This window comes from Crocodylus siamensis, chromosome 5 (assembly GCF_052110815.1).
Source record: "Crocodylus siamensis isolate JL-2025a chromosome 5, ASM5211081v1, whole genome shotgun sequence".
Lineage (NCBI taxonomy): Eukaryota > Metazoa > Chordata > Crocodylia > Crocodylidae > Crocodylus > Crocodylus siamensis.
Window position 1 is genome coordinate 138,882,335 of NC_143399.1, and position 24,698 is coordinate 138,907,032.

Sequence of the window (24,698 nt, forward strand, 5' to 3'; positions counted from 1 at the left end):
GGATGGTGGGTAGGAAAAGGCAGAGTGGTGTCATCTCTGTCTTACTTTGTACTTCTGTGCCCAATCTGGAAAATGGAGATGATAGTACCCCCCGCCATCACAGAATCATAGTAAGTTAGGGTTGAAAGGGACCTCAGGAGGTCATTTAGTCCAACCCTCTGCTCAAAGCAGAACCATCCCCAACTCTATCATTCCAGCCAGGGCTTTGTCGAGCCAGACCTTAGAAACCTAGAAGGATGGAGAGTCCACCACCTTAATAGGTAACCTGTTTCAGTACTTCACCACCATCCTAGTGGGAAAGTTTTTCCTAATATCCAACCAAAAACTCCCTTGCTGCAACTTGGGACCATTGGTTCTTGTTCTGTCATCTGTCACCACTGAGAACAGAAAAAAAAATCCCCTTTTTTTCCTCTTACTGTATTTAATAATAAACTTCTGCCAGAAAATAAGTAAAATGAAGCAAGTTTGGAGTAAAATTCTTGCATTATCTGTCTTGGCAATTTAGCTGGCCAAGTCTTCAGGGTGGGGATTGTCTCTAACCGCATGTATATACAGTACTTAACACTATGGGTGGGGCAACAATACTATTTGGGGGTTCTACCTTCTTCTGTTCAATAAATAATTAATATTACATACTGGCTACCATAAAAAGCTGAAAATTCCTTCGTGAATTATAATACATGTCAAAGGGCTACTCACCTCATTTTTTCCTGTTAGAGTGACTTGTGCTCTCATTTTAGATGAGGAAATTGAGCCATGAGGCAAAGCAGACATTTATTAACAAATAATGGCAGAATAAATTACATTTATGGATCTTTCCTCATTTTTTTAATCATAAAAAATGATCCAGCAGCAGTTTGGTTTATAGCCTCTTACACTAAAGTGAATGCTGTTACAAAGATGGATATACATGACCCCACTTTGAGCACTATAGATGAATGATTGCTGTGGGTGACATTCACCATGGTTCAGATGGTGAGCACAAGGCCTGAACATCATTTAAAGTTCCAGTTTGGGCTTTTAGTTGGATTAAGTGGTGAATGAGGCATGTCCTGACTCTTTGCACAGGGGTGAATTATTCAATATGTGCATATAACATGGAAGCAGTATGCACCCCCTACATTCAGAAGGGCTCCAGATCTCCAGGGTTCAAAAACAATACCTTCTATCAGACATGTGATGGGCAATTGCCAAGCTGCCTAATCAAGTTCTACTTGACTGCAAAGAACATTACTCATACTGACCAATCTGAAGTGGGGCACATGAAAAAAAAAAAGGACAATGTGGTATTCTTAAACCAAACATGTTCAAACTGATCCTTCCCACCCTAACCAAATCCCCCCATATCCCTCAAGCATAATCATGAAGAAAAAAAATAAAAGTAAGAACAATGGAAAATGACTTTTTGAAAGGAAGATTTGGTCCATATGTGGCAGGCAAATTGTTGCTATGAGTGATGAGATCAGTAAAGTGTAAAACTGGATCCCACAGTACACATCTGTGCCCTGACTCTGTAACATGAAAGCAAATCCACTCACCTAACAGATTTAAAGGATTCCTTTTCACTTAAGCTTTCAAACCTTTCAGAGTAGGTATTGGTGCTGTTCTGGGTTTGTGAAGTGCTAAATGGGGACCCATTCCCAACTGGGGTCTCTGCATGTTATTGTAATGTACATACTCACCGCTCCTATGGAAGTGAAAATATGAAAGCAACATAAAACTTGACAGACCCATTTGGGGCATGTAGAAATTAAATTGCAGCAAAGAGGAATAAGTGGGAGGGAAGGGTATAGGGAATGGGGTAAGGAAGCACACCCTGGCTGTCCTGGATACTCATCACTTCAATAAAAATGTCTGCCGGCTGTGGTAGCCTGTCAGAAAGAAAAGTGAGTAACGTGGGAAGTTGCATAGCTGTCCAAAAAGAAGTGAAGTGCCAGGGCAAAAACATACCATACTTCCCAGAATGCTGAATACATTGCCAGTCACTATGCAACAAATGTGAAAGCTCAACATAGATCCTGAATTGCTCTGAACAGAGAGGAGGCAATCTGTTTAAAGGAACAATATCAGCATGAAAATGTGTTTGGAAATATAGTGTGTGTGTGTGAGACTGAGAGCGAGAGAGAGAAAAGACAGTAATAAGATCACATCTAGGAACTCAGTGGGAGTTCCCAATTTCATTGTTTTATGTAAGTTGGGCGCTGGGTAGAATGTGATCCATGTCACTGAGGAGGTTATATCTCGGGACCTACCCAAATCACGATTGTGTAGATTTTGCAGAGGTGGCCTAATTTTGAAATTTCTGCAAAATCTGCAAGCAAAAAACCTTACCAAAAAAATAATGCTGGCTCCCGCAGCGGGGCTGCTGCCACTAAGTAAGAAGGCAAGATGGCTGCCACCCTCCCCTTCCCCTTCCCCTTCCCCTTGGTGCTGATTGGCTGAGAGAGCTGCCTGCCGTGTGGTTCTGCCCCTTCCACCAATCAGCAATGAAGGGCGGGATAGCCCTCTCAGACATTCAGCAGTGAAGAGTGAGGTGGTATGTGGAACAGCCCTCTCCACCAATCAGTGGTGGGGCTACTAAGGCCCCTTTTTCAATCCAGCAATCTGCCTGCGAAATTGGCCGGCTGCCTCCTTGGGGTAGGTAGACCCCCTATTTATATCTGGTATAACTCTCTACAACTACCAGTCAGGGACAAACATTTAAAACTCATTGCCACAAGCTGGCATGGTGAAGAGAAAAATACACTTGGCCCATGCCTTGCTGCCAGAGGCAGTTCTTTTGGGCAGGTGGGATGGAGAACCATTCAGCAACTCCTGTCCAGTATCAAAGCAGCTCTGGATGTGGTTGGGAGAGGTGGTTGGGAGTGGACCAACTACACAACCTCCTTCTGCCTCTGTGAGAAGAGAATGAGAGAAAGAGAGAGAGAGAGAGAGAGAGAGAGAGAGGTCCTTCTCTCTCCTCACTTCCAGTGAGCTTATACTGGGATAATTTGGGGAAGCTTGTACTGCTGTCATCTACTATCCATCGGTGCTATGAAAAAAGGACTTCCATTTCAGAGGCTGTTAAGTTTGGACCTGTCAGTGTGCACTGAAGTCTCTCTCTTTTTTTTTTTTTTGATGAAAATGACTAAATACGTTAGTTAAATGTATTTTAGAAGCTAAGGGAATATTTTAACCAGTAAATAGGCTGCTATCTGTGAGAACAAGGAACATTTATCACCAAGCCTCTGGCTGAAAGGGCCTTTTCTGTTTAATTCCACTGTCAAGCATGTGGGTGATTTTGCTTCTAAAAATGAGAAAGAGCTATGAGAAATGAGAAGACTCTGTGTCTCAGGAGACCCAGTTCTTACATTGATCTGATGAGGAAGAGGGCAAACCATGCTGAAGAACTCCCCTGTATGCACACAGAGCACAGGGACTAAATGCTTCACGGAGCTTCTGCATATGTGCAACAAGAACAACCAGACATCTAGTGCTTTTCTTTATTTTTTTTATTGAAAGCTTCATCAAAGAAAACAGAAGTTTAAACCTAACATCCACTGATCTACAGAAAGCCCCAGGAGTGGAAAAATGGCAGCTATTAGGGTTGTGGTACAAATGGAAAACAAAACTTAAAAAACCCCCAACATAATAGCAGTAGACATTGTTCCAAGACATCAACACAAGGATGCCCATATAAATAAGATTCATAATTTACCATTTCCCAGAGGTTCTTTAGTCTACAATTTGGCAATAGTGAGGATGTAAAGATTTGAAAGAACCCCCGTTTCACAGATGTGATACATTTTTCTTGATAGGAGAGTCATCTATCTTCAGTGCTACTTTGATTTTCTTAAAGATGGAAGCTTTTAATTTTCCTTTAAATGCGAAAACAAAAGTTCCTTTACAAATACCGGATGCTTCCTTCTTCTACATAAATTATTTTTCCTCAAGAAAAGAAAATGATTTACTCAGCTTTTTTCCACTTTAGGATGCATAACTGTAGTTATGCTACCATCATGTTGTCCTCTTTAACCTGATTTTTGGGAGGTTCTTAAAATATAACTGATGGTAAATTCCACCAGAAATATACATTCTTCATCCTTGAGAAAGAAAACAAAAGACTGAAAATACAATGAACACTGGACAGATTTTTTTTTTTTTTTAAATCAACAGGCCTAGATCTCTGGGGGTATTGAATTCCTTCTGAGATTGAGGCCTATAAAGAAAAATGGGTTTGTGGACCTTTCAACAGCTGACATTTTTCACTTCATTACAAAATTTTATTAGGGTGAAAGGAAATTGACTGTCATTGGTGAGGAATAAAAACCAGAATAACTGATATAGACACAAGATATTTTCTTATCATGGGAAGCAAAAGAACCATTTTTGTACATTTTGTCATTTTTAATGTTGATTTTTAACAAAGAACACATCAACAAAGGGGAGAGAACTGGTCTCTTCTGCATGCTCTGAGGCATGAAGATGAATCTGAGGGGTGCAGACAGCATTCCAGTCTATATGGATGATATGACTGATGTGGAAGTGTGGTGCTTCTTCTGAAGGAAAAATAATTCTCTCCTCGTTACCCATGCCGCTCATTTGCCTCTTGCTGATTCCAGAAATCCACTTTGTTGAAGAATATGAAAAATGTCCTGCTGATACACCCCTTCCTTCTGACAAAGTGTGTGCACATGACTAGTCAGTGGGCATGTATTAGAAAATGAAAGGAATCACCATTATTAGAGAGAAAATAAATGTCATTAACCAGAAAGGAGAGGCTCCCTGGAATAATCTGCCTGTGGTTTTGTTGTTATCTTTTGCATTTCCATCACACCCTTAGTATTTCCTCAGTTCATATGGGCTACCTAGAAGACCTGGAAAAATCGCTCGCCCAAGGACACTTCTTTTACAGCAAGACCAATTGCAAGTTAAATAAAGTTTTGTAAAGAAATGTTGGCCATGTGTGGTTCAGACATAACTATCTTCAACTACCACATTTGGTCTCATCACTAAAAATGGACTGATTCATTACTTTAAGCCTACTATCACTCTTTAGCGTGACTCTTACTGTAGGTATAGTGCAGAGAGTCTGTTTAAACCTGTTTTACTCATGTCAACCTCAGCATTAAAATGAAGAGGCTGGCTGATAAGTGCTATTAAGCTTAAAATTATGAACCAAGGCAACTTGTTAAACACTGAGTATCAATCTCATCCTTCAGTACCATAGACAACATAATATAGATCCAAATACTATGACATATTAAAAATAAACTTTATTACAATGCAGGCTTCCTCAAATTTGCTGAATTTTGGTACACATACATACATAAATAAGACCCTTCATTTGCTTTTTACTCATGTAAAAACCCATGTTAATGCTTATGCCCATTGCAGAATCCCTCACTTCCCTGATCACCAACTCTCATCTTCCACAGTTGTGCATGCATCCACAGTAGAAAATAATACATCATGATGCAACTGCTCTAAAACAGGCCTTGTTCTGCATGACACTGGTTTTCTCAGCTTATCATAGAAAGGCAGTCTAAATCCCTTGGCAAACAGAACCATACAAGTATGCAGCAGCTACAGACATTTTAAGAGTCTGTTTCAATGGTAGGGACTGTGAGGACATCCCAAATTCTATGGCTGGCTGTCAGAATTGAAGTGTTAATAAAACCAGCAGTAGAGCAAGACAGAAAACTACCTCAGCATTTTATTTCATTTGGAACAGCCAGGATCTAGTGCGCTGAATTAGACTCTGCCTTTGTCACTAGCACCTGCTAATGCTACATATTATACTGTATTCAGTTCCATTACAGCCATTATCCAATATCCTGGGTATTTAGAATACTCCAGCCATGATGCATATTTTTCTGACACCCCTCTTTTTACTTATTTTCCAAAGGAAAAAAAAAACCAAACAAAAAAACCAAACCAAATATCTAAATCAGACTATTTACAAGAGTTCAGGTGTGATGGAAAGTATATCTGCAGTTTAACTTACGGATTTGATTCGATTTCCAGAGAGTTGCATCAGGCACCATTGCCTTTGACTTCTGGAGCAGTTTCTGCAACCTTCCAGAAACCCTCCTGATATTTAAGGCTAAGTTGGCAAGACCTAGATATTGAACCAACTAGACTGGTTCTCAGAACAAATGCCCCTAAAAACCTTGTTAAGTAGAATATAAAGCAAACCAGATTCAGTTTTCAGAAGCAAATGGGCATCTCTGGGTTATGATGATACCCAAGGGGCAGGTCTGCTGCACTGAAAAGACTTCATCCATATTCCTTTATCTCCTCTTTGATTCTTGCATATAAAGGTTTCCCCTTTCTGAATATTTTTTTTATATTTTAAATATATTATATCTTACCTGGTGATATATTACTGTTTATAACTCATAAGCTGTAACTCATGAGCCTTTAAGTACCAATTTATCAGTTTGGGGATAAGAAAGAAAGATAGTTTATTGGATTCAGAGGATCCATTGTCTTCCTTCTTCTGCTTCTTTGTTTGTTCTTTTTTTGGTTTTCAAACAATAGTCAACACTGTAGCATGGTAAAAAATGAAACAGTTCTAACACAGAATGTACTTAAAACAGTTTAAATGGACAGGCATCCTGATAACTCTTTGCCTGTCTGGCTTAATAAAAAACACTGAAATTGTCTAACTTTATTTGTTGAAAATAATACCAAAAATGTTTCTGAATGTATAAATAAAGCAGCAGAGTTCTGAATAGAAACCGGAAGGTACCTCAGCATACTCATCAGCCACATGGTAGCTACCTTGTAGCCTCATTGTTGATAGTAAATGAGACTTTTTTTGTGTAACAGAACATATACAGAAACAAAACAACACATGTTTATTTCATATTCAATTGAATTGTGCCTGGGGTTATCTCTATTTGTACAAAGAATTCAGAGAAAAAGAGAAACAGTGTAAAAAGGAAGAAAATAAGGCTAGCTTGTTTTTTCCCCCTACCGCTTCTGAATGGGGACACCCTTCTCCAAGGACAAAACTCATGTGCCACTCACAAAAAGTAAACAGCAATGTGAAAGCATGTGGAAAAGAAAATAAAAAGCTAGAGGCCTTTTTTTTTTCTTTTTTCTTTTTTTACAAAATAGAGGGAAAAAACATTACTTTTCTAGGGCCTGGTATTCAGAATACTGAAAACTCCATTTGAAGGCAAAGAGAGTTGTAAGTAGTTTGACTCTCCTGAAAACCAAGCCCTGTATCTATGGTGGCTAACCAGATGAGTTCCCATTTTTCTCTTTGACGTGTTGCATATATAGCAGCCTTTTGCTTGGGTAACCCCACCCCACACCCCCCACTATGTTAAAAAATAAGGTACTGCTTTAGTAATTTTAAAAAAATATGCTTTTTTTTTTTTAAAAAAAAGATCAGTTAAGGGAACCATAGATCTCACTTAGAATCAGGGTGGCTGAATCAAGTTAATCCAATATAAAAATGATTGATATTTTATTTTTTAAATGGATACCCTGTTTCTAATGCACCACAAGAACTGTAGTGAAGCTTCCCCTTTCTCTTTGATGGAGGAAAGTTCAATTGTTTGGCTTCGTGTGTGTGTGTGTGTGTGTGTGTGTGTGTGTGTTTATTTAAATGCTACTTTTCTGTAATCTTCTTACGGAAAAATCACTTGTTTTACTCTGGCTTGCTTCTCTATTTTTTGTTTGATTGTTTGGAAAAAGCAAGTATTTTAATCAGTATTTTTCATTGTAAAATAGTTGTCATTCCTAAAGTAGATTTCAATGGATCCAATTTAGGTACTGTCTTTTGCCTAATCATACTAATTAGTGATTGTCAGCCAACAAATTAAGAAAGCAGAACACATAGAAGGGAAAATGAATTTCTACTTCCTGCCTGCATAACAGCATTAATCTAAGCAATTTTTAACTTTTCCCTTTGAGAGAATTTAAAAGAGAACCAAAATTTGCTTTTTGTGGCATCTAATCGGTGATTCAAATGCATTACTGAAAAACAGATGTAGAATCAAGGTGGCTATGCATGCTGGAAGATGACAAAGACTGAGGTGAGGAAATGAATCTGTGGGATTTTGGAATTCAGAAGGAAGACTGTAGTTTTGGTAGAAATACAAAAGAACAGGCAATGTAACAAAAAGGTCATAGAAATTAAAGCCCAACTCAAGACCAGTTGGTAACCCAGATGTCCTCGCACTGAATTTCTCCAAAACACAGCAGGTATGTGTTTCTAGTACCAATTACTCTGAAATTCCCATTATAAACATAGGCAGTATGTAAAACACCAGTGGAAGATAGTTTAAACAAACAAAAAGTAAGAACTGGTCCGGCCATGTAGGTCAAATAAAGATAAAAAAAGAAAAAAAAACCTCTATCTTCTGGACTGCGTTAGGGTGTCACTTCATCTTTGGTATAAAATAGGCCATCCATAGGCTGCATTTGATCACAACTAGGAAAGACTACAGAAATTGTCAACAATTTCTTCTATCTATTGCTTTTTTTGCACTTTTTTGACCATAAGCTCCTATCTACTTAAGTTTTTTTTAATGCTCTTAAGCTAGGTTTTTGCAATGTGACAAGCAAAGCAGACTAAAAACTTCTTAAAGCTCATAAAAAAGACTGCAGATAAAAAGCACTAATGCTTTTGCTAGCGATCACGCTTTGTAAATAAAAAAAATCTGCATTCTGCAAGAAAAAAACCCTGCATTCTTTATAATGCAGTTAGTTTTTTTCTCAGTTCAATAACTTTACTGTAAAATGCTTTAGCCTTCTAGAATTTTTTTTCTGTCAACACTTAAGACAAAGTTCATAAAAGTCCCAGCACTTTTTCCAATCCTCTCAGTTGCCACAGTTCTTTAATCATCAAGTTTTCTTCAAAAGAAGAAAATCATTTTCTTTTAAACTGTACAGGTTTTTTTTTTGTTCACCCCAAAAATTCAGTCTATTAAACTTCCACACCAGCTGACACTGGTGTAAGCAGGTTTCAATTCCTTCTCAGGTTTTCTAACAAGACGTTGACAGCTTGCCTTGAGAGCCTTTGACGTCCTTAAAAATTAAGGCAATTAAGATTCAAGATAAACCTTACCTAAACATTTTTTAAAAAAACCTCAAAACAAAACAAAAACACTCTAGATTTAAAACAAGAAGGAAAAATATGAGAAAAAGAGTAGCTTAATTTTTTGAGGAAGACCATTAGTTTTCATCTCAGCTTGCTTCCTCTTGACATCATCGGTTTTGCTGTTTTTCTAAAAAAAAAAAAACAAGGAAAAAAAAAAGAATCTAGCTATACCTCCAGGTAAATTCTGAATTCAAATGTTCATCCAGATGAAATGTTAACCCAGTGTTTTTCCTTTGGGTTTTCTCTTTATTTAAAAAAATTATAGCAAAAATAAAGCTGTCAGACTACATGACGGAACCATTTGCACAGCACATAAAAACACTGTTTTGTTTTCATTGGGAAGGGTAGAAAATAAAAAAAAAGCATTCATTTGACGCCTGTGCAAACTGGAAGCCAACTTCTTGTTCAATGAAGTTTCTCCATTCAAGGCAAAGATTTCAGACAGACATTCTTCAGTCTTGTTTATTGTCTGTAAAAACAATTGAATTAAAATGGTCATTAAGTCAAAACAACTTTGAAATAAGCTCCTGTCCTTTTTTCCACCCAATTCCCTTTAATAGGTATCCAAGAAAAATGAACTTTGCAGCTGTTTAAATATGATACAGGCACTAAGCTGAAAATAGTGAGGCAGAAGCAAAGTATTTGTACTTGAGGGGTATTCACACATTTTAATGCAGAAGAATTTACTCCTTTTAATGCTATGGTTAATGGGTAGTCCTGCTTATTGAAATGAGAAGAATACATGCTTTAATTCTATGTAAATACTTCCAGGGTAATAAGGCAGCAAAGGGAATTCTACTCGCTGTATTAAGTGGCCCTATTTGTTTTGGCCACTAGTAGTAAAATTAAAAAGTTAAAAGAATAAATTCAATTCACAAACAAGAAGACATTTTCTGATGGGAAAATAACTTCATGGTGGCCTAGTTATTAATGGCTGATTCAGTAGAAACACTTAGGCTGATATTGATTAAATAGGTGAAACATTAAAAAATACGGTGTGGAATCTACGTAGTTTAACACAAGGGACATGGTCTACATGATACATCATGCCCTTTTATTCCTACACCCCTACAATAAAACAGCTTATTGATATTTTTGAAATGTAGTACATGTAAACTTGAAGTATCAGAAAAGTCTAATCTTGGCAAGACATATGGTCTTTCTGTGAAGATGGAGCTGTTACTAAAAATGTTGTCTACTGGCCTTGTTACAGGGTAATTTTAGGTGACTCCTGGAGCTCTTACCACCTGGATTGCACACACAGTAACACCTGAAAGTAGTTTTAAGCACTCCTATATGGATTAAAGTTGCATCATTTCAGGGCAGGATTATCTCTGAACTGTGTTACCTAGCTCATGTCACATTATGGTGTAACTACTCTAGGCTACAGTTTAGTGCCTGGATTGGGCCCACTGCCCTATCCTCCCTAGCGCCCCATATCACCACTCACTATCCTCCCTAGGTTTACTTGTGGCTGTCTGAAGTATCTCACAGAGCAGGCAGGGGGTTAACCTGCCTGCCTGGATAGTTCCATTGCTGCTGCTGCTGCTGCTCTCCTGGGCAGGCTCAGCCCAGAGAAGAGCAGCAGTCCTGCACCTTGGTGGAGGAAGCCAGGCAGGCAGTTTAACCCTTCCTCGATTGCTCCCCAGGACAGGCAGCAGGGGGCCACAAGTAAGGAATGGAGGGGGGGGAGGGTGAGACCCTTTTCTTTTCTTTTTATTAATGAGATAACACAGAAAATGTTTTAATGATTTCAAAGATATGCCACATAGCCACCCTATCTGAAGCCATAAACATGAAACTAACTTTAACTTAAAAACTTAAATCCTGCAAACAACAACAGTTCATTCAAAATTTTATCTAAAATGATTGCAGTTAGTATTGTGAAACAAAAAAACACCCCCGGGCATAGTGATGGCAGAATGTGACATTTCTTTATTTCCTTAAGGATCTGATAAAGCCATTTCCTTATTCATTACAGACCATCCTCTATTGGTACCATAAGGGGAAGTGGGGGAGGGGGCATGAGTCAACTGCAGTTTCTAGGATCTTTGTTCCCTAACAGAATGATGAAAATGATAAGTGAATTTGAGTTACAGCCTCTCAAAGTGGGCTCCATGATCTATCACCCTTACTCAAAGATTTAGAAGCTCCTAATCACTGCTTTTGCACTGAGATTTCTGTTATGATCTCAGACATAACACTTGTATAAATGAGGACTGATTAGGAGTGTTTGTGGCCTCTTTGTATTATGGTTGTTACCTTTTTTCCTTGGGTTCAGTTCCCTTCTCCCTTCACCTTTTTTGTTTAAACTAAGCCAGCGGTCACCTTTTGTGGTTTTCCTGCCCATCTGAGTGTGCTCCTTAGATTGTTGGCATGGGTCTCGTTAAAGTGACTGAGTTACCTGGGCTTCTCTGTAAAGTTTCTTGGGAGACCAAAAGTCTGTTCTTTTATGAGGTTTCCCCAGGCAGTAATAATCTTTAATCTGGCATTGGATTTATCCTCCCTTCCAACCATGGCTCCAGAAAACCTTCCCACCCACTGCTTAAAGCCCAAGGCCTGATGTCCAGCAGAGAGATCTTTGCTAAGAGGCAAGAGAGTGGCATTCCCATGAAAAAGAAGTGCCGTTTAACTTCACTTTCAAGATTTCATATTATTATAAGTAAATTTATGAGCTTTTCAAGTGAGAGAAATACTGTTTAGTTTAAAATGGTTGAGGTATCTGTCTAATGAAGTAGAATAGAATGCTCAAAGTCAAAGAACAGAATGCCTACTTCATTCTTAGTGTAATTCCATATGTATCCTTGGAAGACATAGATATAGCATATAGGCCTTATGTTTGGACATACTAGGAGAGAATCAACATTCAAGGAAGCCATACAGTATAAATGTAAAGAAAATGTAAATAAATACATTCTTTACAGTATAAATGTAAATAATGTGGTTCCTGGTTAAAAAAGAGCTAAATGTACCCTAATTTAACTTTCTATTTTAATATATAAGGCCAGTACAAAATCCTTTTCATGCTCAGTTCATTTTTAAAATACTTTTGTTCTCTTTTTGTTTTCAGGTTTGTTTCCTGAAATAGTTTCTGATTCATTCTCTAAGGTTCTGCATCTTTCCTTGCCTATAAATGATAAGATCAACACCTAATCATGTTAATTACTTCTTTGTTGATGCTTTGGAAATTGTTGCTTAATATTGAGCCAAATTTTTACTATTGTAAAATGCGCTTTTCAGAAATACAGATGTTATAGCACATAATATTTTGCAATGTGAAGAAGAGTTGGGCGTGGAAGGGGGAGGGGAGAGATAAAGCCTTCTCTTCACAGCCTTTTCTTGTGACATTAGTCTGCATATCCAATGAATGACAAATCTGTACAATTTATGCTTCCTTACCTGTTATAAATCTTAATCAAATTGTAGTGAAGTAAGCATAGTGTATCTGCCTAAACAAGTTATATATTTTTCCATAACTTGATTTCTAACATAATCTTTGATAAATACTGAATTCAGCATGAGCAGTACACACTGAAGAAATGACACTTAAGTCATACATAAAATGGTGGGGGTCAAGTAAAATTCTGTAATTAAGTGGTAGAAATTCAATGGAGTCATTCCATTGAATTCAGTGGACTTATAATGAATGTATATTGCTGCAGCTAAGAGTAGATTTAACACGCTTTAGTCAAGAGGTAAAATCATAGCTGGCCAAGGGGTCACTAAAAACAGTTTACTTACTTAGACTGTTGGTAAGAATATGCAGGCGCGTGTTCACTGGATGTTTCCACTGTCATCTGTTGCTGTTGACCACTGGCTTCCTGTGATGAAGATGCTACTGTCTGCGGAGAGGTATCAGCAACAACACCCTAAGGAAGCAAATAGGGACATGAAAAATTTACTGATTTTAATCCCACCAGTGAACTATATGGAGGCATTCAGCATTGTCTCACCACTTCTTATTTCTCAGCAGCTGGACTGTTGCTTTCTATAACTGAGAGTGCCTTGGATAGCAAAAACCATATGCTGATATGATATAATTGCCATCTATGTAACCAGTAATCCAGCCCAGCAATGAGAAATGTCTCAAATATGCGAAGTGCCTGAAGCCCTTCACTTTAACATGCAGCAATGAAAAATTATGGGGGAATTCTTGACCTTGTGGAAGCCAGAGGCAAAAATCTCAGTGGTTTCAATCGAGCTGAGATTTCATCCTACATATTTTATCATTACATATGCATGGTTGGTCTGATTTTTAACTCACTTACAACAATCTCCTTTTATGCTTACATTGACTTCTCTTGAGTTGTACCAGTATAAGAATAGGATCAAGGCCTACAGGATATTTCAATAAAATAATGCATATTATGCAGAATCGGTAGCATGCTCTGCACAATATTTGCACCAATATAGCATTTTTATTTGAAGCATTTTCTCTTGTAAGACAAATTTAAAATAAACTAAAGATTTTATATAAGGGGACACTATACCAGGTAGGCTCTGCTTTTATTTATAGGTAATTTTATAGGTAATTTATAGGTAATTGTAATTTTATATACAGGCATGTAGTCAACATTATGTGCATGTGATTTGAAAACTTGCAATAATGTTTTGATAATAATCATTTATTTCCATTTTGACATTTAAAAAATATATTATTCTCTACAAGCTCGTTAAATGAGCTGCATTCTGTTTACTTCTATGTTACTACATCAATGATGCCAGGTTTACTTGTCTCAGAACACAGTTTGTTAGTGTACTGCATGCCATGGAGCTAGAAGAAGAATCATCAAGAGCTCACATTTTGTTTTTATCTGAATCCTATATAAAAAAAAAGGGGTAGGTCATTTTAGATTTCTCACAGAAAAAACTGTCAAGTTCTTTCTCAAAGGTCTTAGACATGATTTCCCCTTGAATAGGGAGATCCATATAAACTTGTCATTTCCATCTATGCCAAATGTCTGCCTACATCTGGCTGTTGCTCCTTAAATTAAACAAGACTGCAAGATTTTTGGGGCAAGGAACATATTTTGCTTTCTGTTTGCAGAATGCCTAGCGCACTGGAGGACTTGTTCCTAACTGAGGCTCTATTACAAATAAATATCACCACCACTACCACCACCACTTTGTATCAAATTTAGTGTAGGTATCAGCAAACATGGTAATTGTGCTGCTTTAATAACTTACAAAGCTACTCAAACCAAGTAATGCTATACATATATGAACAAAACAAAGCCTGGTTTAGGGTGAAATTATCTTTAAGCAATGAAAATTTAAACAAGACCAGCTTAGTATGACAAAATGGTTGTCATTTCCTACCATGTGGGAGTTCATTTGAGATTCTTAGTGTTTACAACCAGAGACACTGGAAAAACCATGGTGGAACTACTTGAGCACTGGTGAAAATATACCAACATAACTGCTAACAGAGCATCCCCACCTAGTCAATCCATGGAGCAGTCACAATATCAACTCCAGTCTAGACACAGCTGATGAAAAAGTAACGGAGCTCATAGTATCCCTCATGTTATCACAGAGTAAGGGAAAATTATTAACAAAATGGGGCAGAACCAAAGAGAATAATACAAAATTTAAGAGGAATGTACCTTAAAAAAAAGAAAAGAAAAGAAATCAACCAAACCTCCCTCCTCTTGTTTTGCTCACAATCCCTCATGAAGATGCACAGCAGTGGAGGTTGAGCTGAAGTGCTCCCAGCACCTTGTGATCTACAGGATTGAGTAAATACTTACTCATTAGAATGTCATCAGCATGACTCAGCCCCAAGAAGGGAGGGAGCGAATCCTTCCTCAAGGATGAAAAAGCACTCAGTGCAGCATCCTCCACGTCTGTATATACAAGAGGAAGGTTTCCATTGCTCAATCGCTTTTTCTGGGTGCTGTATGTTTTCAGCAATTACCTACACTGTCAAACCCTCTTGGCAATCTTCTCTTCTTGACTCCCTTGGGCTTGCTTGCTGGTTTTGTTTTCCTGCCTTTTCCCCATCTCCCTCCCAAATATATGAAAAGTCACCAGTGGTTTATTCCATTTGCTGAGCATGGCAAATCAAATGCAAACACAAGAGTACTTGCAAAACTTCCAAAAAAAAGCAAAAAAGGAAAAGAAATGAAAAGAAATAGAAAAGTGGGCAATCCTGACTTTAAGAGCAGTATACATTGTGATTGGGGAAAGTAATTTTTCACCCTTTTTAATACAATACATTTAATGAGACATACATTTGTGATTCATTTCCCCTTCACTCTATTTCATGAATGAAGGTACACTTACTTCAATAGGGACAGCTGTTGGAGGCACAGGAGTGTACTGGGGAATGTAGGTCCCTTGCATAGGAGCAGCAGCAGTCATATACTGGAATTAATCAAAGGTAAATAAATATCAGGTACATGTTAGAAAGAGAAAACCAAAATCAAACTACAGAGGGATATATTGGAAACATTACACAGTTTTATTTTGTCACAGTACAGAGTTTATTGCCTGGTACTGTCTATAAATTTAATTAAATTTATTAATAAATTTAATTCATGAAATGAATTAACAGCTAATCATTATACTCCTTGATCTTGTAAGTGATGTCACATATCACTGTAAGCAACAGAGAAAGTGCATGGTCTACACTAGTGGTTCTCAACAGTGAAGTACTGTGAGATCCTTTCAAAGATGCTGGGGGATGCCATGCAATGTCAGTACTCTTAGGTGGGCAAACATGATTCAAGATAAAACTAGACGTTTCAAAGAGGAATTCATGGCATTAGCAGCATTCTGATCAGTTGTGATCTTTCTGAGTTCTTTTCAATAGAAGTACAGTATTACTATTATTGGTCTATTATTTTTCTGTTGTCAAAAAGGGTGAAAAGTAAGAGCTGGTATTTTACAAGGGGTATCTTGAGTCTAAGGAGGAGTGCCTTGAGTCTAAAAAGATTGAGATCCACTGGTCTGCGCTGCTGATGGATTTATATTTTATTACTTGTCATATGCTTTTAACTGGAAAGAATGGTATTTGTATTTATGAACAAAATAGCAAGACGACAATTGCAGTGCACCCTCAGAATTTATGTTCATGGTTACATAAAAATCTAAACAATCTCTTAGCATCTACATATAAAAAAAATCAGTCGTGAGATTCATTCCATCATTCCACATTACCCTTCTACCATACAAATTAAAACAATCAGGTCTCTGGGGCTATGGGAAGGAGGATATAGAGTGAAAGAGAAAGAAGACACTATGGGTGCATCTACACATCACTCTACAGTGACATAACAATGTGCTACGTTGCCATATGGTGCACAACGGCAATGTAGCAATCACATGGGTCTACACATGATCAGCAGCTATGCTGCCATAGAGGTACACTCCCCTCGTATAGTGTACTTCTACAGCGATGTGGTGGCAAAATGTAACTGTGCACCATGCACAGGAAGTACTAAAAGGAAGTACTAAAGCATGATGCTGTGGCAACATTGCCATATGGCAATGTGTAGACACACCCAATAAGTATTTGAGAGCTTGCCGCTTCATAGCTAGAAGCACTAACTGAATATTCTTCTACATATGAATTATTTTTAATATTCATGAAGTCTTAGATATCTTGAAACTTTGCCAAATTACATCAACACACAGTATTAACTGCTGTAAGATTTTCTCCCTCCCAAGCGTCTTAAGAACTCATTCTTCAGCTAACGGTGAATAAGAATTTTTCTTCCTTGAATCAGCCTTTCTTAAGCAGTTCTTGGATGAATGCAATGGATAGTTATTTCCTTAAATGAGGTATTGAAGTAAAGGTTTCAAAACAGTATACTTTGTTCTCTCCACTACACACTCCTACCTGTATATAATCAAAAAAGAAAACCACAGAATATGCTCAATCTCCCAATTGTCCGCCTGACACCTGCAATACATGTTATCTTCAAAGATGCACTGAGGAGCTGAATCTACTCAGAATGTATTTGATGTATTGCTGTAGATACTGTTTCCTGACCAGGGAATTGGTGCATATGGTAGAGTTCAGTGTTTCTTTAATGAATGCTAATCAGCTACTGACTTAGGCCCAAGATACCTGTTATACTAGTCACAAGAGGGCTACTTTCTTGCCTTGAGGATTAGTAGCTACAGGGAGTCCTGCAAAAGATTGAGCTAGTTCTGTTTCCATCTCATTCACTCTTCTGTCAAGTGGTGCCACTCAGTAGACAATGCTGCTCTCAATTGATCACTGTTTAAATCCACAATTACTATTAAATATCCACTGAAGCTTGTTCCTCTCAAATAATCATTTTTAAATTAAAACCATCTGTCTGAAGAATGGAAAGTGCTATTCAATGTCATTTCCTTCAAAGTTCTTGATTAAACTCAGCAGAAAATCACACCATGAGAGATGACTGCCATCATCATTGTATACAAACAAGTACATAAAATCTTATTATCTGCCATAAAACTAGTTTTAACATCATACCACTCCATTTGTTTCAATAACCTTGAGTAGCATATCCCAAAGGATAACTATATTCTAACTATATATGAATTGAGATTTATTTTTATTAGTTCTAAATATACTACATTTTGTAGTGTAAGGAAATCAAGGGAGTTTCCCAGTTCTGCCTTTAATTTACTGTGCTGCCATACAAAGCCATTTCTTCTCTATAGCTCATTATCTCTTTGATAAAATTATCATAATACAGATTATTCATTTTTTGATTTAAAGTATCTTTAGCTCTGTGGATCAAAACCAGTATGGGACAAATTCACCCATTTACTGAAGTACTTGGACTTGTAGTGAAAGAAAATTTGGCTCTTTAAATGCTAATGGAGGCCCAATAATGCAAAGAGATAAAGCAATATACCATATTTATTTGACTGTAAGATGACCTCCCTCTAATACTTAGATCCTATATATGAAAAATGTATAGATTTGTTATAATTTCGCAAGTACAGAATCTAATTATTGGAGGTTTGCCTTGAATTTGTCTGCCTTCCACTGATACAGCAGGGAAAATAAATTGGGGGTTGGGGGGGCGGTTCAATTCAAATCAGCCAAATCAACTCCAAAACCATGAGTCATTCGAGAACCAAATGTGGCACTACTACCAGCAAACATCCTCCACCCCCGCTGGGGCCCTCGCATGCTTCCAAATCCTTTGGCAGGCATCCTACATCAAGGCCTACATCCAATAACTTGGGTTTTGGATGCCCCTGAGTTTGGCTTGCCCTCAGGCAAATGGTCGAGGAAGGATTTTTCTTTTAATTAAATTTGTATCTGAGGCCAAATTAGCCCAAAGTAGTTCCAAATCCAAGAGTCCAGAACCATAAGTTGCCCTACTAGCAGCAAACATCCTCCACCCACATGTGGGGCTTCAGATGTTTCTAAAACCTTTGGCGGGCATCCTACTTGCAGGCCCAAGCCCAGAGGCTTGGGGTTTGGATACCCCCAGGTTTCGCTTGCCCTTAGCCATAAGGCCCTCAGAGAAAGCAAGGGAGAAAAGAGACTCCCATTTCCATAAACTGGGCTTATGTTTACATCCCAGTGGGTATTGAACCATGCTAGAAAAGCAGCTCTCCTGCAGTGTGGTTCAGGAGAACAGCTTTTATGGACACAGATACATGGTATTTCCCCAGCCCGGTTAAAAATCCACTACACTTGACCTGAGCCTTCAAGAAGCCAAGAAGTGATCCAGATGATCTAGGAAGGCATACAAACTACAGATGACATTAGTACAAAAGTAATTTACTGTACTACTTATTGGGCTGGACCCCAGCAAAGTCAACAACCTTTCAAGTCATGGTGATCTCACAGCTTACCACTGCTCAGTACGTGCATGTACTCCAGATAATACCCACAAAGCATCCATGTGCTAATTAGCACTCTCCCCCACCCCCACTCACAACTGGAACTGAGTATTCTTGTCGTGAGTCCTGGGATCCCCCCAAAAATTATATGCAGATGAGGTGCAGAGCAACCTGGTCCAGCTCTACCTCAGGGAAGTTGGAGCCACATTAATCATGTGCACCAAGCTGAGAGAGGGGCCACAGAGGGATTCTGGGTGAACTGTTTAGGGTTCTGTTTGGTAATGTTTGCCAGACATTTAAGGCTGGTGAAAAACTAGGAATTATTGGGAATGGCAAAAAAGGTGCAGTTCACTATGGGAGTTGAGGAAGTCAAAATATATTTAATATAGTGGCTTAGCAAGACTGGAAAAAAGATCAGCGCTGAGGGGGGCTGAGTGCAATGGGCACTGCTGTGTATCTTATTTAGATGGCCTGCACTAACCTATCCTGATTGCACCATTTTGTGCCAATGGGGGAGATACCACAATCATTAAGTTGGTTTCCCTTGGATCAGGAAGATGGTTTTAGATTGAGTGTAGTGTTGTTCTTTCCATTTCAGGTACAAAAACATGGGCTGACCCCCCATGTGAGTTGTGAGGGGAAGTGAAAACCCTGAACCTTGGAGTTGCTGTGCTCCGGGTCAGGGGACACCACAAAAAATGGAGATAAGTGAAAGTGGAGGTCCTGAAAGAATTGGCCCTGGAATCAAGAAAATCAGCCCCTGGAAAAAGATGACTTCATAGTCAAGATCATGAAAGACTTTCTCAGGATAAATATGAGATGTTTGAATGACCTGTTTTGCATGCAAAATGGGGTGAAGTTTAAACTGGGCTTCAAAGATCTGCATCTGAAAGGGATTGAATTTGTCATGGGAGGCAAGAGAGGAAAGAAACTGATTATAGTCCAGATGTACACAGCCCAGATAAAAGGAGCAGCTGTGGGTTTTTAGCTTCGAAGATATTGCAAAAAAGTAGGGAAAGTAGAGCAAGTCATAGACAGGCATGGGTTATGGATGGGAGCCCGGAAAGCCAGAGCAATAGTGAAAAGCAAACCTGGGAACCCAGATGAAGTGCAATACCTCTCCCTCACAATCTCTCTGAGACCCCACAGGGGTTTCGTCTTTAACCAGGGACAACCCAAGCTCTGTTGTAAATGTGGGGAGCAGAGGGATATAGTGCAATGCATAACTAAAATCTGTGCCATGTGCAAAGAAAAAGGGCATGAAGCCAAGGACTGTAAGCAGGACAGGCAGTGCAATTTTGTGGAGAAGAAGGGCATGTCTTTCAAGATTGCCCCCAGTCCTATGCTAATGTACAGAAAAGCAAAAATGAAGAGAGGAATACAGAAACCCCAGCATCTTCTTCCCCCATCTTCCTGGTCACATCCTGCCCCACAGCAGAAACAAAGGCAGTGGCAGAAAAGGTCCAGGAAAAGGAGGGAACAGAAGGAAAAGACCCCTCCAGAAAGGAGAACCTAATTTGGAAACAAGAAAATGTGACAGCCCTAAGTCAGATGGTTGAGGACCTTGGGAAAAAAGAGAGGGAGAAGGATTTCACTGAGGAACTGGAAAGGATAGACAAAAGAAGAAAGAAAAAGGGAAAATGCAAACTTCCAAAAAGTGGACCAGGAAAGGACCCCAGAAGCTGAAGAGAGCACTAACTCAGACATGCTGATCCAAGAGGAAAAGGGGTGAGATCCTGGGAAGCCCAGAAGCAAATCAGAACCCCTCCATTCATAAGAGAAGTACAGGGTCCCCCTGAGCTTGCACCAGCTGGCTGAAGGAACCACACTCCCCAAAAGAACTCCACAAACTGGTGGAGAAGTTGAGGTTGAGCATGAAAAAGACACCAAAAGGTTACACCAAAAGGTTAAAAAGGAGAGGGGAAGGGTACAACTACCCATCACAGCTTTACTTACAGGGATTCTTATAGCACTAATAAACGTAAGAACCCTGGTTAAGAAGGAAAAGTGGGATACAATTAAACAGGCCCTCAGGCAATTGCAATCAGACATCCTTTGTCTTCAGGGATGTGGTCTTCCTAGCTCTAAAGACTATGCTTTGTTTAAGAAATGCTTGCAGCAGGGACTTTCAGTCTGGTCTGCAGCCAACGACATAGGGCAGCAGGGGTTTGAGAGGAGACTAAGTGCACCCCTGGCAGCGCAGAAAAATTACTGCAGGCAGATTACTTGGAGGAGTCACCCTGGAGAAAGAGGAAGGGAGATTTGACCTCCTAAGTGTATATGTGCTAGCTAAAAGAACAGTGAAGCATGCCTTCCTTAAAAACATGACAGTAGTGGTGCCCAGCACCTGGCCAGTGGTGACTGCAGGAGAGCTCAACTGCATCACTGAGAAGGGAGACAGAATAAGTAGAGGACAAAAGAAGGGATGAGACATTTCCTCCAGGGTGCTGAATAACCTGATTTTGTGAACACAGCCTGGTGGACTCAGGCAAAGAAGTCCAAGGACCTAGGTGAAACTTCACCCAGGTAGACTCCTCAGGTCAGTCAAAATCATGCATAGAATTCATCCTCCTCCAAATGGGTGGATGGTAGCTAAAGCCAAAGCCACACCTATCTGCTTCTCCGGCCACTGCCTCTTGACAGTGGAAGCAGAAATGGGGAGGCAGCCCAAGAGAGGCAGGGGCATGTGGAAGCTGAATGTGAGCCTTCTGTGTGATGAAAAGATACTGTAAGAGTTCAGGCAGCAATACACAGTATGGAAAACCCTCAGACTCTGGTACCAGAACCACATGAGTGGTGGGTCAGTGTGAAGTGGAAAACAAGAGACTACACCCAGCACGCCAGAAGCAGGAAAGCCCAATTCCAGAGAAAGCAACATGAACACCTAGCTGCTAGTTTCAGAGCCTATGGAAGCAGGCAGCTTGGGGTTAGGATGGGAAGGAGGCCATGCAGGAGGTGAAGACCCAGATTACGGCTTGGTACAGGGAGCAGGCCAGGTAGATGTATTTATAATAAGATTTTCCTGTGTGCAAATATAAGATGAGGAGCTTTTTCCCCTCATGGTGACTGGGAGAAAAAGACCTTATCTTATAGTTGAATGAATATGGTATTTTAGATTGTAGTTCAACTATCAGTGTCACACCATAGGCATGTAGCAGAAATATAGGACAGTGAAAAATGATAAGCATTTAAGAGATACCATTCCTAGAGCAACTGAACACCTCATAATCCATGTATTTATCCTGAACACCGCTGTGAGGTAGGTAAATACTATCATTTCCATTTTGCAAATGAGGAATGAATACACAGGCTATCCTTGTATTGGAGAACAGAACTGCATGTGGCTCTCCTGAGTCCCAGATTAGCATCCTAAGGACAAGAATATCCAGCCATTCATTCAAAGGTGCAGCTAAGTCCTTTGGAGATTTTCAAAGGCAGAGACAACCTCTTATTGAGAGTTAGGCCCTAGCTCAGGGGCAGGCAATTACTTTGGGAGGAAGGCTGCTTACCATGTTTTGGCAAGCCATCGAGGTCCGCATGGGTAGCCCCGCCCCTTGACAGGTGCCCTACCCACTGGCCACCATTGTGGGACTGAAAGTCCTGCCCCCTAACCCCTGACCTTTGCCACCAGAAGTCGCTCATCTTGCCTATGGGAAATTCTCCTTTCAGCAAGGGGGGTGTTGCCATCTGGGAACCAGAAGAATATCAAATTATGTTCTGAAAATCCCACATGTACTACAACATTCATTAATTTTATGTAAAAAAAAAATTTGTCCTGATTTACATGAGTTTGTGTAGTGTACGTAGAGGTGATTGCACAATAGATTAAAATGTAGTCTTACTTTTGTATATTGTGGGGGGTAGGTATAGGTTTCTGGGTATGTGGGTGTGTGTGTGTGGATTTGTGTGGGGGGGTCAATAGGTGTGGGTGTGTGTGGGAATGGGTTTTGTTGGGAGCTGTGAGTGTGGGGGGGAGGGTTGTGGCTTGCATGGAGGGGACGGGTTTGCCTGCTACGGGACCCACTGGTGCTGGCACTGGTGCACTGGTGTGGGCCCCACAATCCTGTCCAGCTGTCACTGTGCTCTGTGCGCACGGTCACTGCCCCTCTCTGATTGCCTGCAGTCCACCCCTGCCTCCCTCCCCCACCTCTTCCTTATCTGTATTTCCCTCAGCATAGGGATGCAGGAACAGCCCCAGGCCAGAAGTCTCCAGCAGCCCCTGCTAGGCAGAGGCTTCCAGCTGGGGCTCAGGGAGGGGGAGGGGCAGGCCAGACTTGCTGCTCAGGCTGTTTAGTTCTGCTACTGGCTTCCCCTGGGTCCTACTACCCCTGGCTCCTGTCATCTTTGACAGGCAGCCAGGGGTAGATAAATACAAATTTTCTAAGTTTTTTTACAGGCCCCACAAGCCAGATAGAATGGCCCATGGGATATATTTTGCCTGCCCCTGCCCTAGCTGACTGTTGTGCCTTTGATATCTCTCCCCTTGTGTCCACATAGAGTGAGATTAACTTCAGTGAAACACTAAGAACCTGCTCCACTAAATGTATTTTCTAGATCAGGAGACTAAATCAGTTCTGAGTGATTCCTTTTCTAATGGTTTCAGGTCAAAAGAAGGGAGAGATCAATTTTTACTATGCACCTCACATTTGAGGTTAGCTCAGTCAAGTCCCCACTGATTTCTATCCTTTCTAAACTAAATGATTCTAGCTACTTTCATTTGTTGTTATACATATTTTACAGTTGGCAAAATACGTTCCATGAAAGGTGGGTGAAGAGGTTCTGCTGTGTAATACTTTTCAGTGATTTCCATAGCAGGGGCACAATGTGCCTGCTGAATCCCAAATTTGTTCTCATAATGGAATCTGTCAGCTCTCATTGACATATCACCTGCTCTTTCATCTAGACCTTGAGATGTGTGCCAGGGGCAGCAGGTAGACTTAGAAAAGTGCAGGTTACATTGGTGAGTTTGAGGGACTGCATCCAAGGCTACTTTCCACAGAGATTCAGTATGATCATGTAGCCTGGAATTGCTTTATTGTCTCTGCTCAAACCTATGTTAAGCATTCTACGTTAATAGTATACTTATATATATATCCACGGCTGAAAGATTTCCTGGAAGTGCAGCTTCATTAGGTTTCTAGACACCAGGGCTACCACAAAGACATTGCAGCTTGGTTTAACTTGCTTCTCCTTTATCCGTGGAAATTGGTGCAGTTTGGGAACACACATCAGTCTAACACAGGGAAAACAGTTACAGCAGTGATTCTCAACCAGGGTACTGCAGCACCTTGGGGTACCTTGAGATCCTTTCAAAGGCACTGCAGGGTGCTACACAATGTTAGCAATGTTAGGTATACAAATACCTATGCATGATTCACAAGATAAACCCAGCAATTTCAAATAGAAATCCATAGCATCCAAAGCATTCTGACCTGTTGTGGTCTTTCTGAGTTCTTTGCAACAGGAGAACTGTTCTATTATTTTTCTGTAGTCAATAAATGAGTGAAAACTAAGAGCTGGAATTTTCCAAGGTGTGCCTTGAGTCTATAAAGGGGTGTCTCAAGTCTAAAAAGGTTGAGAACTGTGTATTAAGGGAACTCTGCAATTCCTTCCTCCACACAAAAGGTTTTTTTCTAAGGGCATGTGTACATAAAATGGAGACCCTAAATTGAAGCAGTGGATTTTTAAAAACACCGCTTCAATTTAGGGACCTTTAAATTGTGCACACACCCACTTACTTGCACACACCCACTTACTTGCCTCTCCAGGGAGGGGAGGGGAGGGCAAGCTGCCAGCGGGTAGT

The 24,698-nt window shown here is 39.8% G+C and overlaps 1 protein-coding gene across 10 annotated transcripts in view; it reads right to left on the minus strand.

Annotated features, from left to right (window-relative positions):
* Positions 1 to 3,476: 3,476 nt before the first annotated feature.
* RBMS3 (RNA binding motif single stranded interacting protein 3) overlaps positions 3,477 to 24,698 on the minus strand; it is a 1,078,291-nt gene continuing 1,057,069 nt past the window's right edge. For 5 of the 10 annotated variants that reach the window (XM_090046479.1, XM_090046485.1, XM_090046477.1 and 2 more), the window contains 3 exons: positions 15,383 to 15,463; positions 12,839 to 12,966; positions 3,477 to 9,566 (listed from right to left, as the gene is read on the minus strand). In XM_090046479.1, the coding sequence (XP_089902605.1) occupies positions 9,560 to 9,566; positions 12,839 to 12,966; positions 15,383 to 15,463 (216 nt within the window). In that variant the 3' untranslated portion in view covers positions 3,477 to 9,559. Of the gene's footprint in view, positions 9,567 to 12,834; positions 12,967 to 15,382; positions 15,464 to 24,698 lie in introns of those variants that run through there. The other 5 variants (XM_090046482.1, XM_090046487.1, XM_090046486.1 and 2 more) reach the window with 2 other exon arrangements.